The 17774-nt window shown below is 41.7% G+C and overlaps 1 protein-coding gene across 4 annotated transcripts in view; it reads right to left on the bottom strand.

Annotated features, from left to right (window-relative positions):
• Positions 1-8322: 8322 nt before the first annotated feature.
• Positions 8323-17774, bottom strand: part of far1 (fatty acyl CoA reductase 1) — a 29401-nt gene continuing 19949 nt past the window's right edge. For 3 of the 4 annotated variants that reach the window (XM_041938606.1, XM_041938608.1, XM_041938609.1), the window contains exons 11-13: positions 14702-14831; positions 12712-12839; positions 8323-12213 (exon numbers count right to left, since the gene is read on the bottom strand). In XM_041938606.1, the coding sequence (XP_041794540.1) occupies positions 12054-12213; positions 12712-12839; positions 14702-14831 (418 nt within the window). In that variant the 3' untranslated portion in view covers positions 8323-12053. Of the gene's footprint in view, positions 12214-12711; positions 12840-14701; positions 14832-17410; positions 17583-17774 lie in introns of all 4 variants that reach the window. The other variant, XM_041938607.1, reaches the window with a different exon arrangement.

The following is a 17774-nucleotide window of genomic DNA, read 5'->3' as shown; positions in this document are numbered from 1 at the left end:
CAGATCCCTTGCAAAAGTCCACAGCTTCATCAACTGTCTTGATCTTGGTAATGTCTTCTCTGATGAGCATGTCATAAACGTAGATGATTTTCTCTCCGATGCATCTCATCATTTTGAGATGTTAAAGAAAGGCTCTATTCAGACACGTGGATATGGCGTGGCTAAAGTGCCAGTTGAACGGCGACGATCAGTCAAAAGTCTTTTCATCATCTTGCCATAGAGCCGTTGAAAGAAGTCCTCCAGAATCTCAAGCAGACATTCATGCTCTCGGGTGACTGACTTGACCCCTGTAACAGGTTCCAGTTCTGTGTTCATACAGAACCTTGAGCAATGGCTGAACAACCACTAATATAACAGACAGCATCCCATATGTTATCTGTCTCTGCTCTTCAGGAGAGCTGGGTGGTGAGGCACCTGGATCTGAGGATGCTGAAGAAGAAGAAGAAGAAGCAGAAGAAGAGGTGGTAGCAGTAGTATAAGGGCTCCATGCCTGCAGTGGTGCTGGGGGGAGTGCTGTATTTGTTGACTGCAGTATAAGAGGGCTTTTTCAGAGTCTGTTCCTGCTTGAAGCATGCTGCAGGGAGGGCGCGGTCTGGTGGAAGGAGGTGGAGGAGGAGCCGTCTGAAAAGGTTTTTCTCACCGGTGGAATGTTCCCTAAGGGTCTGACTCCTTTGAGAGAGAGCCTTAAGCCAGGGGTGGGGAGCCTTTTTCCTGTCAAGGGCCATTTCAATTTTTATAACATCCTTCCAGGGCCATACTCAGTGACGTCCCCAGAACTTTTCATAGGGGTGGCCCACACGGGGGACGGGGGTTGGGGTTGTGTTCAGGGACAACTCGGAAGAACATGTTATTCCATTATTTTATGTAATTTTCTTTATCACTGAAAAAAATGTAACTCTTTGCTACTACTTAAATATCTTTTTGTATTTATGAATTGCCTAGCAAGCCAGATCAAAGTGTAACCCCAGACACATCTGGATCTGGCACAAATACACCTGTCTCTTGGGTTCATTCTTGATAGTTCATCACAAGTGTCTTCCAGATGACCCATGAATCGAAGGTGTTCTTGGTTTTTCTCTGTTTTTCTGTTTCAGTTTCAGGGTAAAACAGCTGTTTCATTTTCATTGAAACCATTCATTGGTGAGGGCACACCCCACCCATGTCCTCTCACTGGTTCAGTGTGACTCAGAGAGACAATCAACCTGACTCATTTCATGATAATCTTCTGTTAACCTACCATCTCTCAGTTTACGCTTAATCCAGGGCAGCAGCAGTCTGACATCAGTGAAAACCCCCGGGGTTCCTCTTCTTGAAGGGGGGCGGCTGCTGTTGTTCCCCCAGCTCCTACCACATCCCTTCCCCCAGGAAGTTACACCCAGCGCTACCCAGTGACCGCCACCTGAACCTGCTGGACATACCAGAGGCCCCCCCGAGTCCCCCTGGAGAAGGAAGGGAGGAGTAAAACACTGCAAAACCAATTAAATGCTACTAAATAATGGGATTTCCTCAAAGCTGAAGACTGATACATAGTTTCCAGGTATTAAGGGAAACATCACTGCTTTCAGGACGTCAGGCTGAATTAAACTAAATGAAGTGCAGAAAGGAAAAACAGGCAGACGGTGCATTCATTTTGTCTACCTGGCAGGCATCTCTTCCTCCTCTCTCTGGCCCAGCACACAGAACTGTCATGGCTGGCTGAGGCCTAGCTGGTCTCTGGTTGAGATTTGAACTTCTGACAGTCTGGAGGACATATCTACATCTGGCTGAGTCCACCAAGTCCAACTGGACCTCTCTCAGCACAGCAGGAAGACCACCTTCTAGGAAACAGTAGAAAAGAATATGACAAAATAAATGCTTTAACAATATTTGGTGGGAGTGAGAGAACTGCTGTACTTACTTTCCTTCACCCTGCCCCATCCACCTACGCTGCAGCTGGTTTCAGGTGGGATGCTCTCATCGGGCAAGGGCAGACATATTGGGTGGACACGGGCTCCTGTTGAAGAAACACTAACCAGTGACTTAACCAAACATGATCAGTGATACAATAAGTCATCTAAATAAACTAAACTAGACTAAAAGATCAAAATGGAAACCTGCCCAGGCGAATGTGCTGATCCAGTTCCATCAGCGCTATGTCATAGCTCATAGGCATAGCATGGTGATACTCCTCATGGACTGAAACGGACTTGACGATAAAGACCTGCTCCTCTTCATCATCTACTCGTTGGTCAAAATCTCCCACTACTACTCTCACACCACTGAGAAACACTCTGGACAGAAGAAAAGAGTATTAGATAATGTTTGTACATAAACATACAACATTGGCAGGAATAAGCACTTGTGGTACAAGAAGCAACCTGCAAATTGTAGCACAAAAGAGAAAATGGTACAAGTAAGTAACACCAGTACTTAGACAGTGATGCAAAGCAGTGTGCAGCCGTCATTATCCAGCGATCAGTCAGGATGGCCCCTCCACAGAAATGAGAGCCTCTGTACTGCAGGGAAACCTGCCCAAAGCGAAGGTCACATTTACTTGTTGCTTCAGTTTAACCTTTAACTAGTCATGACTTTCCTGATTTAGCTTTATCTTTATTTTTCAGTAAATTTTACTTTCCATTGTATGTGATGCATTTTTTTTATTTTCATTCTTACGTTTATCTTATTTTTACTATTATTATTATCAAGTGGGTTTTGTTTTCCATCTTAACTTCCATCAATTTTCTGTCCATTTTAATTTTCACTCCGTCTTTTCTATGTGAAGCATGCAGGTAATTTCTGCAGCTCCATCGCCAGAAAAAAACTTGGTATTGTATACTTTTCTGCTAACTAGATACCTTAAATTTTAATGTGTGTGTGTGTGTGGTAAACTAGTGAAGGGTTTTTTTTCCCAATGTATATGGTAATCCTTGGAAAGTTGAGTGAAAAGTAAATTTGTTGTTTTTAAAACATTTGTGTTTAAATGTCTTCTCGAATACAGCACTATAGAAAAAGTACTGCTTTATCACACTGCATGGCACCTCTTTTGTTTTGTAAACCTTCTGTATGCCAGAGTTACCAATAAATTCCTGTCTTACAGATAAAGACATTCAAAGATGCTGTCCTGTTCTCAAATATGGCTGAAAGCTCATGCTACCGTCTCATATATTGCTTCAGCTGGACATTTAAGAGACAAAAATCAGACAAGGAGGAGACACTGGACATACAATGATAGGATCTCTGATAGCGATCATGCTTCTCAGATTTGTCTCATGAAAGTCTCAGACTCATCCCACCTTCTTCTCTTTACTATAACCAAAACATGGATGAGATCAGCAGCATACAGTGATGAGATCCTACATCTCAAATATTATTAAAATGACATCTCAATTCAACTTAATTTGCCCCTTAAGATCATCTCTTTTTTCACGGGACCTTTGAGAAATGAAAAGCTCAGTTAGTCCCATGACATCAGAATGATCAACAGATAAGATTTCTTCCTGTGGGTGAGCGAAGGTAACAAAGCTTGACTGATATTCAACATTTACAAAGCTGAAAAAAAGATGCAGACAGATGCGACTGGTGTATCAGTTCAAACAAGTGTTTTCTATCAATTCAGTACCAGTGGGAATAATGACAATCATTAATAAGACAGGATTCTCAATTCATCAATCTAATGTCACACTGATTTAAGTCAGCTGTAATTCCCATGTACATTTTAAAACAAAAAAAGTGCAATTTTTTGTGCATTATTTCTTACATGTACGCTAACGAGAAGAAGGAAGGACAGTTTAAAGCTGGAAGAGCTGGTCCACATCATCGATGTCACAAAATATTTGTTATGACTTTACTGTATAGTGTTACATTAGCCCCAGTGTCAAAGTGGAGCAACTACGTAATACAACAACAATTCCTGAAACTTAATGTCTATTCTGCGTACTTCATATGAGTGTAGAGTCCTTTGATTAAACAGTGATGATTCAGTAGCCCGTTCAGCAACACCTTTCTAAACAGCCTGTGGCTGGATGTTCTTTCTCTGGTGCACAGGAAATGACGGCTGAAGTGGTTAACAGAAGAAGAGGTTTGTCTGCATGTAGTGACAGCCATCAGGGCTGAACAGGCAAAGAAACCACAGCCGGTGGCTGATCAGCAAAATAGCAACTAAAAAACTACAAAGAAGAAGTGTTGATGACTGACCAGCCATGGATGTGATCCGTATGTGGCCTCGGCCCCTCCAACCACCCTCAGAGACTGAACCATGGGGGTCCACACCTGAGGAATCCCACACTTTGAACCTGACAGACAGGATGAAAACTTCTCAAGCTTCTTTGTCTCAACAGCATGAAATTATCCATTAAACACGCGGTAGGATGTATCCGCCTTTGGCCTGTTTGTATCCACTCTATCACTCACCTGTTTGAGCAGCATTGATGCCAGTGTTTATCCAGAACCAGAGAGACAGCAGAGCAGCAGTGGTCCTCATCACTAACACACACATCAAGAATGGGTCCTGCTGGGCCCCACCGCGTGTGAAGGATACGCATTGACGAGCCAGTAAAAATCTTGCAGTGGGTGGTTGGTGCGTAACAACCTGCAGTTTTCTACTGAGTTAAAAAGTGTTGGCACTCTCAAGGTCAACTGCGGTGTAGCGTGTGGGGCTTCATTCCCAACACAAAGACACAGGCCAGCTGCTGTCAAACATTCAAAGAGCAGGAACAGTCATAAAATGCAGACAAAGATCCAGGGAGCTGCTGCTGTTGCATATGTGAGCAAATATGCTGACACAGATGCAGATAGAGCAAAAGAAATCTGAACAATTTCAAAATTTTAGATGAAATATTGTTTGCCCTCTCTGCATTTGTCTTTTCTGACCTCTAAGCATGAAAAAGATTTTAATTTTTTAAATCCATTTCAAAGCAGAATTTAAGTGTTGCTGCTTGTTGCTTTTGTGGCTCAGGTTTACAGCAGTAACTGTCTCCCCGAGTCAAAGAGCTCATTGTGAAAGCCTGAAAAACACCAGACAGCCTGCAGTGGCCAGCGTGACCTTTGAGGCAAAGCTTTATAAGATGGGACACAAGAAACAGAGCTTTTACCACATTCACCTCATGACTGAACTGCTGTGTGTCTGTGTAAAGAGAACAGCATGAGTCAGACATGTGGATGATGCAGGTAGATCCGACCTCAGATGAGTGAAAAGCCATTTTTACTTACCAGACAGCAGCTCTGTGTGAAGCAGTGGTGTGACATTCTTGCCAGAAGGATAAAATGTCACTTTTATGTACCTTTTCCACAAATAATGCCTCTACCTGCCTACCTCGGAGGTGCAGAGGAGTACAGGGAGATTATTCTGCTTTTAAAAACCAATAAATCGATAAGCTCTTGCAACTGTGTGTTTATTTGGAGCATGAGAAGGTCTCGCAGGGATGCAGCGACATTAGCATTCATTTGGAGAAATATGCTTTTAACTCTGTTTTGGTCTCCACCTTCAAATGCTAATGCTTGGCTATTTTTCACCAGATGGCTATGGACTTTGTCTACAGGTTGTTGTTGTTCTGTGTTCATCAGAGCTGAATCAGCTGCTGCGTAAGGAACAAAAATGTTGGTACATTTCATTGGTATATTTTATTGCCTTAGTATATTTTCATTCTGGTATATTTTTAATTGCATTTACAAATATTTTTATTGCATGTTGGTTTATTTTTATTGTAGTTATCTTAATTTTATTCTTTCTAATCTTTCTTATTATCTTGTTTCTAACATGGGGGTTGCAATGCAAATTTCACTGACATGTCATGTTCAATGACAATAAAGAATCTTGAATCTTGAAAAGCTTGACAGGAGCAAACTGAAACAGTCACACTGTGGGCCACAGAACCAAAACACATAGCTGAAAGACACAGAAACACTCAGTGGCGCTGAGCGGAACTGCAGAGTCTGGTGATAACCCTCTGTGGGTTTGATCCCTTTGCATACTGCACATTTGATCCACTGTTGATCCTGATGGGTACAGCTTGACACATCTGTGCTGTGAATCTGCTACCTATCTTTGCTCATACTTACTTCCCAGTTCTATCCAGCCATGTATTTGTGCAAAAAATGCTTTCATAACATAGCTTGCACCACCATTGTGTTAGCAATAAGGCAAAAAAAAAAAATGGACTGCTAGATGAAGATGATCAGAGTATGACTGTATATCTGCTAATTAATATTCATTAGCAGATATACAGTCAAGATACAGAGAGAGATCCTGTGTCAGTGTGTGTTTTCTGCCTCTGGACTCCCGCTTTAAGCCCTGTAAGCCCCTGGTTCCTGTTTATGCAGCCCAGCGGCCCAGGCCCCACTGGGTGTGCACGGCTGGTTGTGACTCAGTGCCTGGCATGGTTGCTGGGCCACAGTTGCCATGTGGCTGTTGCCAGGTGTCGCAGAGAGGAGCATAAAATACTGAGGCACCGCTGTAGGACTGTTTTCAGCACCTGATGACCCACATATTGAATGGAAACTTGGAGAGAGGTCAGCTGTTAACATTCAGTCAAAAGTCACTTCCTGTCGCCACATCAGTGTGTCACCTTCTGGTTTTAGATTTGAGCTTTCAGAATGGAAATTATGCAAGTAGTACAGCATTATGTGCACAATTCTCTAGTTTCTGGAATAATCATGAATGAAAAATAACATTTGTAAATAAATGCTTCTTATTTCCCTGTCTGTGTAAAGCTGCACAAGAGGAACTATCCAGTGTTTTCAGATGGTTCCTCCTTCACACAGACTCAGATCAGTGTCAGAGCACATGTCCTTGGCTTCACTCCCGAGCGTCAGGGAGTTATGAAGGTCCATGAATTCTTAGCATTTTTCATTATTAAAGTCAAATGATTGGGAAGATGCCAAAAAGAAGGCCTGCATGGACAAGAGCAGCTAAATCTTCCTGTTTGTTCACATTCTGGGATCTGTCTATCACATGAGGTTTGTTCCTCCTATGAAGCAGTGTTTTTTGTTTTTTCAGAAGTGGCAGAGCTTGGTATGATAAAATGAATAAAAAGAATGGCTTATCTTACAGTATCATAATAATTTTGACTTAAAATGTCATAATTTTCATAAAGTCCCCCTTCCCCTAATACATTTCACTTATTGTTTTTTCACTTGGATGTTTTAGCTTCACTATGCAGAATGACACATGTGCAGAGGTCAACATTAGAGGGTTTTCTTCAGATTCATGTGGTAAAGGAGGAAAGTTTCTTTGTTCTCCTCTTAAATCTATGTATCAATGAAAATGATTTTGTGACAAATGGATCACATATGGGAGCCAGTTATGGTCCAATATTCCAAATGCACACCTGTGACGAGGAAATGCCTTCAGTGTACATACTGGGACTTCACTATGAAAAAAAAAAATGTAGAAATCTTTCCATATTAGATACAAAAAATTAATCAAAGCAGAGTTCTTTCATGTTTTAAAGCACATTTAAAGAGAATCTTTAATGCAGTGCATCAGCTTTGATATACAAGTTTTTATTTTAATCATGTGCAACTCCTTGGCAGAAATGGGCTTCTGTATACGTGTGACGTATCTTTGCACTTGTACAATACAATATATTTGCTGTGCATTTATCATCTCTATATTCTTGATTTTATTTATACAGAATCAATCTAATGTAGGAAACTGTAGGTCTCATGGCTGTTGTCCGCAGCCTCTTCACTTGCAGCGAGAAACAATACCTCTCCAGTATGAAACAATATCCAGACGCAATCTCGAGCGTCAGTTTGCTTAGCAACCAGAGTCAAATGAGGGCAACAGATCACTTTGTGAACCAGTAATCATGTTACCTGTCCCTGTTTGGGTTTACACTGTCCCAAACATCACCTTGTCTTTCATAGCTTTTACGCCATTGTGACTTTTTAAACAAACTAAACCCACTCACAAAGATTTAGACTCAACATCAAGTGTGAAAATGTGCAGAGATTAAAGGTTACCATGGCAGGGCGCTACTAATCTTCCTCCAGGCATTACCACCAACACTGCCCCTCCGGTCACTTCTAGATAATGAAAACTGACACCGAACGAGGACGGGCCAATCCTCCCATTCATGCTGAGTATAATCCTGAACGGCAGCATTAAATCTTAATGGAGCTGTCTGATAGCTTCCACTTTAGTCTGGCTTCCAGATACAGTGCATGCAGCGAGGGACAGATCTGTCATGCACCACAGAAAACAGGTCAGATGGACAGATTGAGACTAATGGTTCATTTGTTTCCCTGTCAATCATGCTGTCAGTCCCTGGTCGAGTCTCGGATGGCGACGACTCCTCTCCTCAACCTACAGTGCTGACAGAAATCAAACGTCTTAATCAGGAAGAGGATTAAACAGTTTATTCCTTCTTTTTGGTTTACAAACAAAAGGCACCCATTGATTTATTGTTTTTGAAGTTTCACATTGACAATGACTGTGGCAAGAACTCCTTTGTCTCCTCAACGTGAACAGTGACCTGTGCTCATCGCGCCGCTCTGGAGCGACGACACAAGTCACCTCAAGAACCACATGAACAACACCTTTAAAAATGAACATTGACACTGTCACCAGTCTGAATGCAATCACGACCTCAGGAGAAATCCTATTAGCATGAAGAAAAGTTCAGAAAGAAAAAAAATTAAACCACCACTCCATATTTGATGCAAGTGATCAATACACTGACTATGGAATCAGAAACAAGCAGGAGGGAAAAAAATAAAAACAGGTAACATTTCAGCAGGAAAACAGATTCTTTAAATAAAACAGAGAAAATTTAGGAAAAGCTAAAGAAAACACAGAATTATTATATACATAAACCAGTTTAAGCACCAAATCCAAATAAGAGTTCCAAAAGCTGTGATCTATTTCTCAAAATGACGAGTTTCCTTGAAGGCATAAATCCATTTTCTCAATCAGCTTCTTTACTATGAGACACGAGGCTCCTGCCAGAGGTTTGGTTACTTCATATGAGAGATTTCTGTATTTGTGTTCTCCCGGATGTCATGCATTTCCAGGCATCCGTCTGGATTTACCGTCATTTCAATCAAAATCTGACGACCGGTCTGGCCAGTGTCAATCAGCAGAGTTTCTTATTTCTGACATTCGGGAAAATACGCTGATTTGATTTCTTGCCAAAAGTTAGACGAGAAGATAGCTGCGACTCATGTCTGTACAATAAATACGTGGTTGTTTAGGTTGGGTCCAACAGACTGAGAGTTCAGCTTAGCACAAAGACTGAAGACAGAGGGAAACAGCTACCCCGGGTCTGCCTATGATGTATTAAAATTCACTTATTTAAACCCCACTAATTAACATGTTGCATCTCCTCGTTTAATCTGTTCAAAGCGTTGTCATCATGAGGTTGCCAGGTGACAAGAAACCTCCCGCTAAGACTTAGTTTACTAATTAGTGCGCTTTAGAGGTGCTGCAGGCAGGTTACCTTTGGACAGAGCCAGGCTAACTGTTTCCTCCTGTTTCCAGGCTTCATGCCATGTTAAGTAAGCAGCTGCTGGCTGTAGCTTCATATGTCCTGGGCAGATCAATCTTTTTCTTTATTCAAGGATCTTTCATGTCATACAGAAATATTGTAGATTTGAAAACAAGTTTTCAGGGGCTTTCATTGATTGAATAATAGATCAATGTGACTCTGTTTAGGATTTGTTCCATGTGGAGTTGATGTTACTCGTGTACAATGCCCTGTTCGATGCACAAATCATTGGTATGGTTCAGTAGCTCCTGACATCAAAAGTGAGAACATGAAAAGGACCCGTTCGTTGCGCTCACTTCTCAAATTACAAGAACAAGCTTGAAGAAAACCCTGAATTAGACGCGCCATTGCCGCCCCCCCACACACACACACTAAACAAGAGACAACCACTCACCATCACAAAACTAACCTACTCAGTCACCCCATCACGAGGAATTGGAGCTACAACTGCAAAAGTGTATCGCAGGACACTCCAATGAACAAACACTTGCTTAAAGTACAGGCAATTAAAGTATTGTTAATTTCTTGTTTTGGGAGTCAGAGGAAGATTCTGGCTGTGCAAACAAGTCAGGCTGTTATTCTATTACATTCAGAGAAAAAGTACATATACATATAGAGTAAAGTCAAACGACAAGCAACTTACAGCAGTTACATTCAGCTCTGAACATACTGCTCTCATGTTTACATATTTCATTTTTCAAAGTATTATTTACAGCAGCTGAAGTTGGTTCATTAAGCTTGTTGTCAGTAAAATAGCCACGCGATGTCATCAGCATAAAAATACATGATCAGATATGTTATCTGAAGACTTAATATGGCAATGAGGGTTAATTCCTATGAAAAATGCAGAAATTTGACGCAAATTTGGTGTTGCCTAATCGGTAACACGCCAACATTTGTCTGTAAAGGCAAGTTTCTTATGCAACAAGAAAGAATGATGAAGGCAACAGAACGGTCCAAGAGTCTAACAGCAGATTAACAGCATGAGCACATGACAAATCCTGCAAACCCTATTTACAGATGCATCTAAAATAGTATATTAACAAGTAATATGACAAATAAGACCTATAAATGTTACTTAAACACACAGAGGAAGATGAGTGAAGTGACAAAACCTTTCACAAAGATGGTGAGCTACACTTAAGAGCTACCTGAAAAGTAGTGTACCAACAAAGACCAATGATTAAGAGCCATCGCCTACAGTGTAGACCATGACTCAATGTGTCAGCCAGTACTCAAAGCATTTCAATTCTCAAGCATAACAGAGAAAAAGAAGCCGCAAGAGAAAATGTTTCTCCTCTCAGCTCCATCTGTCTCATCCTCTTCTGAGCTACGAGTCGGTTAGCAAACATGTATTTTGGCATAAACAGACAGTCGCAAATGACTTTCAGACGTGACAAAAAGGAGCCTGGCGAAGAAGCTTGATTTGCAAGGTTTGCTGATGCAAGAACGATCAGTTTGTAGGCACTGGATAAAGCCGTATTACAATCTACATTGTGCTCAGTCGTAATGAGGGAACTAGCCACTGCAGAACACAGGGGGACATACCAGACAGTGCTTGTTGTTGAGTGTGTGTGCCAATGACAGCTCTTGGTGGGCCATGGGTCAGTGTCCCTGCAAGCCATAAGTGCAGCTGTCATAAACATTGGCTGAAATGGCTTGGGTCTTGGGGATGAGGGGTAAGACACAGTTTTAAATTAACTTAACAATGATTCCTAGGTCAGCCTGTCCCTGAACAAACATTTACTGATTCAGTACAGAATCATCCCTCAACTGCCTCTCACCAAGTGTACAAAACCAGCTCCACTCCCAGAAGCTGAGAGTAGCTGATGCTTTGCCTGGCAAATGCTGCCATCAGATGAAAACCCTGCTTATTGTACACTTTTGTAACAAAACATCTCAACTGCCCTTATTAGCAGAAACTGACAATAACCACACAAGAAAGAGGAGAAAAAGGAAAGTTTATGTTGTACGAGTTATGTTTTCAGGTGACAGCACAGGAATCGAACTTACACAGCAGACGGAGTGGTAAAGAAGAGGAAGCCTGGGCTGACTCGACACCAGCTGAGGATTTGTGCAGTAGAGTACTATCCAATGCATAGCTTTGTTTTGCAGGCAGGCAGCCAGGCAAGCAGGTAAATGAGATGGAGCAGTTTCAGGTGCTCTGGAGCGTAAAAGACTGCAGGAGTAAATCTGACACCAGAGGGGGACCGGATTGACTTGCAATGAAGAGAATGAGGGTGTGCCGTCCTCCTCCTTTAACCAGTGCAGGTGGTGTTAGTCTGACTGTTGCGATTGACATTGTGAGATAAATCCATGCCCTCAGTTTTTTATGAAATGCTAGATAGATCCGAGATATGCAACAGTTAGACGGCGGTGGACTCCAGGATCGTCCTGTAGCTCTGTCTGTGTTGATGGATTTAACAGTTCCATTTCATCCGTGAGTGTCAGGGCGAACACGAGGCCAGAGACAGACAGCATGGTACCATTTGAAAGGCTTTGAGCTCAGGCACCTCTCATCATCCACAACCACTGTTCCTCATGTTTTCACCCCTCCGCCTCGCCACCTGCCACCCGGTCCCGGGCTCATTATCTCATGGTGGAGGAAGCTCTGAAGTAGGAGAGGAATTTGAAGCAGAGGCTCACCACAAAGTACCAGATGTTTCTGGCCATCTGGGATCGGGCGATGAAGACGCGCCAGATGAGCACCACGAGGATGGTGTTGAAGGAATAGCGGATGTTCCTCAGCCTGGGAAGCACACAAATGTGACGAAAACAGAGACTTCAAAAGGTTTTGCCGGGGTGAAGCTATGACACGTGAGAGGAAAATAACAGCTTATTCTGAACACAGATGTTAGATGTGTCATTTTTAATTCATGCCTCTTTCCTTTTAATTCTTTGAAAATTTCTGCATGCTGAATTATTCACATGAGCTTTCTTATAGTTAAAAGGGATCACCGTGACTGTACTATCCACTCGGAATGAGTACAGAGAAAAAAAACCCAAACATCCTCCTAATCATGACAAATGTAAAAGACATCAGCAGTTAATGGAAGGATGAACTGAAGTACTTGACAATCCAAAAGGATATTTAAATGCTCATGCAGGGATGTACTGTATGGTGACCTAGATGAAATAAAAGCCGCCTACTCTGTACAGAGACTGCAGCTGCCTATAAGAGCTCATCACAGACAGCACTTCATCCTGCGTCTGTATATGTTGCAGATTTGATTCCATAGACTCTTACTTGTTGAGGTGTTTACGTGCCGCGGGCAGGCCCGAAAGCTCTTCATTGAGGACGTATTTTTTGGTGCCCATGCAGTAACTTTCCATGTACTCCGCCCAGTGCAGCTGACGCACATCAAAATTAAACACCTACAGTACAGAAATAAAAACACAAAAATCATCGCAAGCATGAGTAAGCTTCAGAAACTTTAAAATGTTAACTTCAGTGATCGACAAGAAGTGTAGTTTTCAACAAAGTCTCAATAATTGTTTGAGTGCAACAAAAACAAACAAATGTATGTGTTAAAAATTAATATCAGTCAACATAGCAAACACAGAGGGATTTTGAGAATTATGACGAGATATGTACTGACGCAAAAACATTTAGTTGCATGTAATGAAGTTTTTAAAAAAAAATTACTGTCAACAGTTAAAATAAAGAAAACAAATATGAAAACTATTTAAAACCTAAAATAAAAGAAGGCTGATCCATAACAGTCTATAGTCACGCTTGTGGCTCTGTGAGGCCACTAACAGTAGCATGCAAATATGCTCACAGTGACAAGTTAACATGGTGATGTTAGCAGATGATATTTCCAATGTTTAAAATCTTAGTTTAGCCTGTTACCATGCTAGCATGTGCCAATTAGCGCTAAACATAAAGTTCAGCCGTCACTGCCAGGAATGTCATTAGTTTTGCTGGCATTGTTATGATGTCAAATATTGGGAAGATTAGAATTTTGACCTGATGATGGCACATATGTAATAGAAATCCATCCAATAGGTATAGAGATATTTCACTGATAACCCAAAATGAAAAATTCATGTTGGCACTAGAGGAAAAAATCAGGGAAAGTCAGGATGATTCATCCTCTGGGAAGCATGACTATCTGTAGAAGAAATGTCGGCTTGTTAGAGAGAATTTTTTTTGCCAACCCATGCAGATGGAAAATGGAAATCTTTTCCACCTGTGAAACTTTGACCTGCTGGTGGTGCTAGAATAAAAGACAGACAGTCACTTAAGTCTGTAGGCATCATCCTCTGGGGACCATGAACGCCTTCAATAGTGGAGGTATTTTAGTCTGTTTTAGGCCAACACTGCATCTATAGCACCATGCCACAACTGGGTCTGTGGAGTTTGAGTAATAAAGAATAAAGTAAGAAATTTGTTTTAATAGATGTCTGTATGAGTATCTAATAACAGAGACTTCAAAGCTATCACAGCAAGGAGCCAAGGAGGCAGAGCTGAGCTGCACTGCAGCTGGCTTTGGTCTACTTCAACCTCTAGTGGTGCCATCCAATATTAGGACAATAAAACTGGATCACTGGCTGAGAGATGAGGAGGGCACAATGGTTCATGGCTTGTGGTTGGATCAGTGCACAGTGAGGTGAGGTTACTGTTGGTAGCCTTGGAGATAGAGGCTGCCTTTCAGTCAGTACCCAGGGAATAAAAGGTGCAGAATCCACAAACAGCCTATGGCCTTCTAGGAGGGAGAAATGTACTACATTATGAAACTCATTACAAAAGAAAGATTTTCAAAATGAAAAACAACACTATTCTCAACTTCATCATGTAATGTGAAGTATTAGAACATTCTGCCATCAGGCGTGCTTCTGTCAGAGGAGAAAGACAAAATGTCAGCGCCTCGTTGTACAGGAACAATCATGTCTAATGTGTAAACAGTACATAAAGTCTAATTCTTTCACTTTCAGTCCACAAACATGTCCTCCACAAATGCAGACTCCTCAAGACAGTTTGCCTGAACAACGCCGCTGTTCACTACAAACTGACGTCACCGGTGAATGAATGACCCACTCTATTGTAGCCAGCCGGCAATCAGACATTAACGCACTGAGTGGTAAATCTGTCTGCCATCTCCACAGTGTGTATAGGTCTGTGTTTTGTGGCGGAGGCGGACATGGGCGACAAGAGGGACAAAGTGTGTGTGATGTGAGGGAGACCCAATTATTTATTTTTACAATAAGATTACGGTCATCTGTGTCCGCCCTACCTTTTTATCCTCTGGGCTCATCTGGGACATCAGCATGGCAACATTGTCAGTGTTCCACACCCAGGAGTGACTGGTGAAATACTCCAGGACCATCATGGCTTTGTGGAGGCGAGTGATTGTTTTCATCATCCTATGATAAATGAGCGGTGAAGGCAAGATGGAAAAGGACAAGTGGAAGATGATTGCCAAAACATTGAAGAGGGACGATGTAGGGAGGGTAGCAGGAGGAGAAGCGTGGAGAGGTGAAGAAGCACGGCAGAGACGTGGTGGGATAAAAAATAAAAGAGGTTGGATGGACAGAAAGGGAGGGGTGGGCAGAAAATGAAAGAGCGATTGAGTGTGAAAAAGGCATGGATGATGACAGAGAGGAGGAATAATGAATGACAAGCGTGATGAATGAGTACAGATGGTTCCATGGTGTTGGAGGGGGGGGAGAGCAGAGGCAGAAGTTTAACAGAAGAAAACTTTAATGGCAAAGATAAACATCAGAGTTAGTATCAAGTGCCTTTATAGCAGTAGTTCTTAGTCTCATTTAGTCTTAGAATTGATTATTTAACACTATGAGTTGTGCATAAAAAGTATGTCATTGGTTCAAAAACAGTCACTGCTCACATATGCCGTGGGCATGATTTGACAGAATTACAAATATTTAATTAAGCAGATTTGGTTTCTAATAATTGCAATATATGCAGGCGGAGATTTGAGCTGTACAGTGCTGTGTGTTTGTACACCTATTGACCTCGAATGATGTGTCTACAACTTGAATCACTGTCCTGTGAAAACCACACATTTCCAAAATGTCAACTTTCAGGAGCGAAGAAAAAACTGCTCAGCTTTGGGACAAAGATGCATAAAAACCAAAGTATTAAAAAAACGACAACTCACCATTTTATGGGTGGTTATGTGCCATCATTGCCGGGAGTAGTAACTTTTTTTATTTAGGTTTTTGTAAGGACTAAACAAATGAGATATAAAATGTTCATTAGAGTTTCTGAGAGTGTAGGCAGATTTTGTCACCTTTGGACAGAGCCAGGCTGGTCGTTTCCCCAATTCGTCTTCATGCTAAGATAAAATGCTAGACTATTCCTTTAATCCTTCAGTTTATCTGAAAAATAATACATCTCCAAAGCAGAAATGTATGGTTTTCATTGGATAGCAACAAAATGTCATTTCAGTTTTAATGAGATTTTAAAAAGCAGCTTTGACATCTTGGGTTGTTCATATTTTTGCCTCCTTTTTTTAAATAACATGATAAAAATTCAGTCATTTACATTTTCATCAAGATGTAACCAAAAACTTTGTCATAGCCCTGTAAGCAGTCAGGTCTCCCCTGTGGACAGTGACGGACACAAATCAGATGAGGACTAACTGGATTTAATCTGTGTGCAGACCAGGAGGACAGACAATATACTGTCAAATAGCCCCATGAACCAAATTTAGTTCAAACATACTCAAGATTTTACCCCAAATAATTAACACCCAACACACAACTAAGAAAATTTGCTTTGCTGCTAAAGCAGTGCCAGAGACTTAGATGTCTCATGCACTGAATTGAACAGTGTCCTCCTGTGAACACAATTGAATCCAGTTAATAAAACTTCAATTCCGTGTTAGTTCAGATCAAGGGGATCATAATTTAAGTGATCATCAATCAGAAATCCTAAAGTGCTGTGAAAACAGGATGAGAACTGGTGCTGGGAATGTAAACACAGCACTGCGCATTATTGTGAGAACCAAAAGAGGGTTTCTGAGTCTTCAAACTGCACATTTGTCATTCAGCAAACTTTAGTAAAGATTTAACAGTATTTGAATTGCATGGCTGCAACTACTGCTTTTCAATTTATTCTGAGTAAAAAAAAAAAAAAAAAAAAGGCCTTAATCCAATGACAGGCCTGTTACAGGTTGGGTGAAATGCTGTCATTTGAAACATTTACACCAATGGAGGCAGATTAAGATGACTCAGATTCCTCCTGTGAAGGCAGATGATTCAGAGGATGAGACAAACATGCATGGCTGATCAGCACACAGAGGCAGAGATAACCATTATTTACAGCTGGTGACATACCCTACTAGGATCAAACCACCACTAGAAAGTGAGTTAGCTACTGAGCCAAATTCATTTCAGACAGCCAAACACGGTGTGAAACTCCACCGACAGAAATGATGTGTAGTGGGGGAATGCTTGGCACTGTGCAACAATAAATGTCTGAAATACCTGTGGCTTGTAGTGAAGAGGAAACTCAAATGTAGATATCGATCAATTAACATGCATAAGGGTTGTATTCAATGGGACATGATGCGTCTCCAGACTGGACACAACTTTTTTAAATGACCAAGAAGACCCACTGTGCCTCAGGATTTTCCATGATTGGGTGAGAGGTGGAGGTGACAGTAATGGAAGTCATGTTCACAGCATTGTTCACAAGAAGGAAAGTCTTCTTTAAATAAAAAAAAGTTTTAAAAAAACCCATTCCCAAAAACAGAGCAAAGCTGAAAACGTGCTCCGGTAGAAGTCATGTCGTGTTGTCATGACACTGTCTGTACTAACAAAGTCTGGCTGATGCCATGAGGTCAAGTAAAGACACAGCAAACGTTTTGTTTCTTCTGCCCCAGACCAGTCCTTGTTCCATCCCACATAACCAGTCAGTGAAAAAACAAAACAAACAAACAAACAGTGCTGACTGGTGCGGGGCGTAGTTGCAACCTTACCGGGGCTTGCGGCCTGTCAGCATGAGATAGCCGTCATAGAGCAGGGCTGGCAGCGTGTGGCTGACAGTGGTCCAGTACTGATTAGTAAAGGGGTTGGAGCGCAGATTGACATTGGGCCTTCTGAAGGCCTGCTCTAAGGGATTGGTCTTGAAGGTCATGTTTATACAGTACTCTGTAGGAGAGAGATACACATGACAGGACAAAGGAGGACACAGAGAGGACGAGATGAAGAAGAATGTGTTTTCTCCTCCGACTGATACTTGGCAAGATGCAGGCCCTGTGTAACGCTTGACTGCTGCTAGCCCACCGTTAGCGCTACAACATCTAAAGGGCTGTAGATCTTCAAGTATCTGTATTTTAAGGG

The sequence above is a fragment of the Chelmon rostratus genome, chromosome 6, assembly GCF_017976325.1.
Source record: "Chelmon rostratus isolate fCheRos1 chromosome 6, fCheRos1.pri, whole genome shotgun sequence".
NCBI lineage: Eukaryota > Metazoa > Chordata > Actinopteri > Chaetodontiformes > Chaetodontidae > Chelmon > Chelmon rostratus.
Note: the sequence above shows the minus strand (reverse complement) of the source record. Positions and strands in the feature narration are given on the sequence as shown.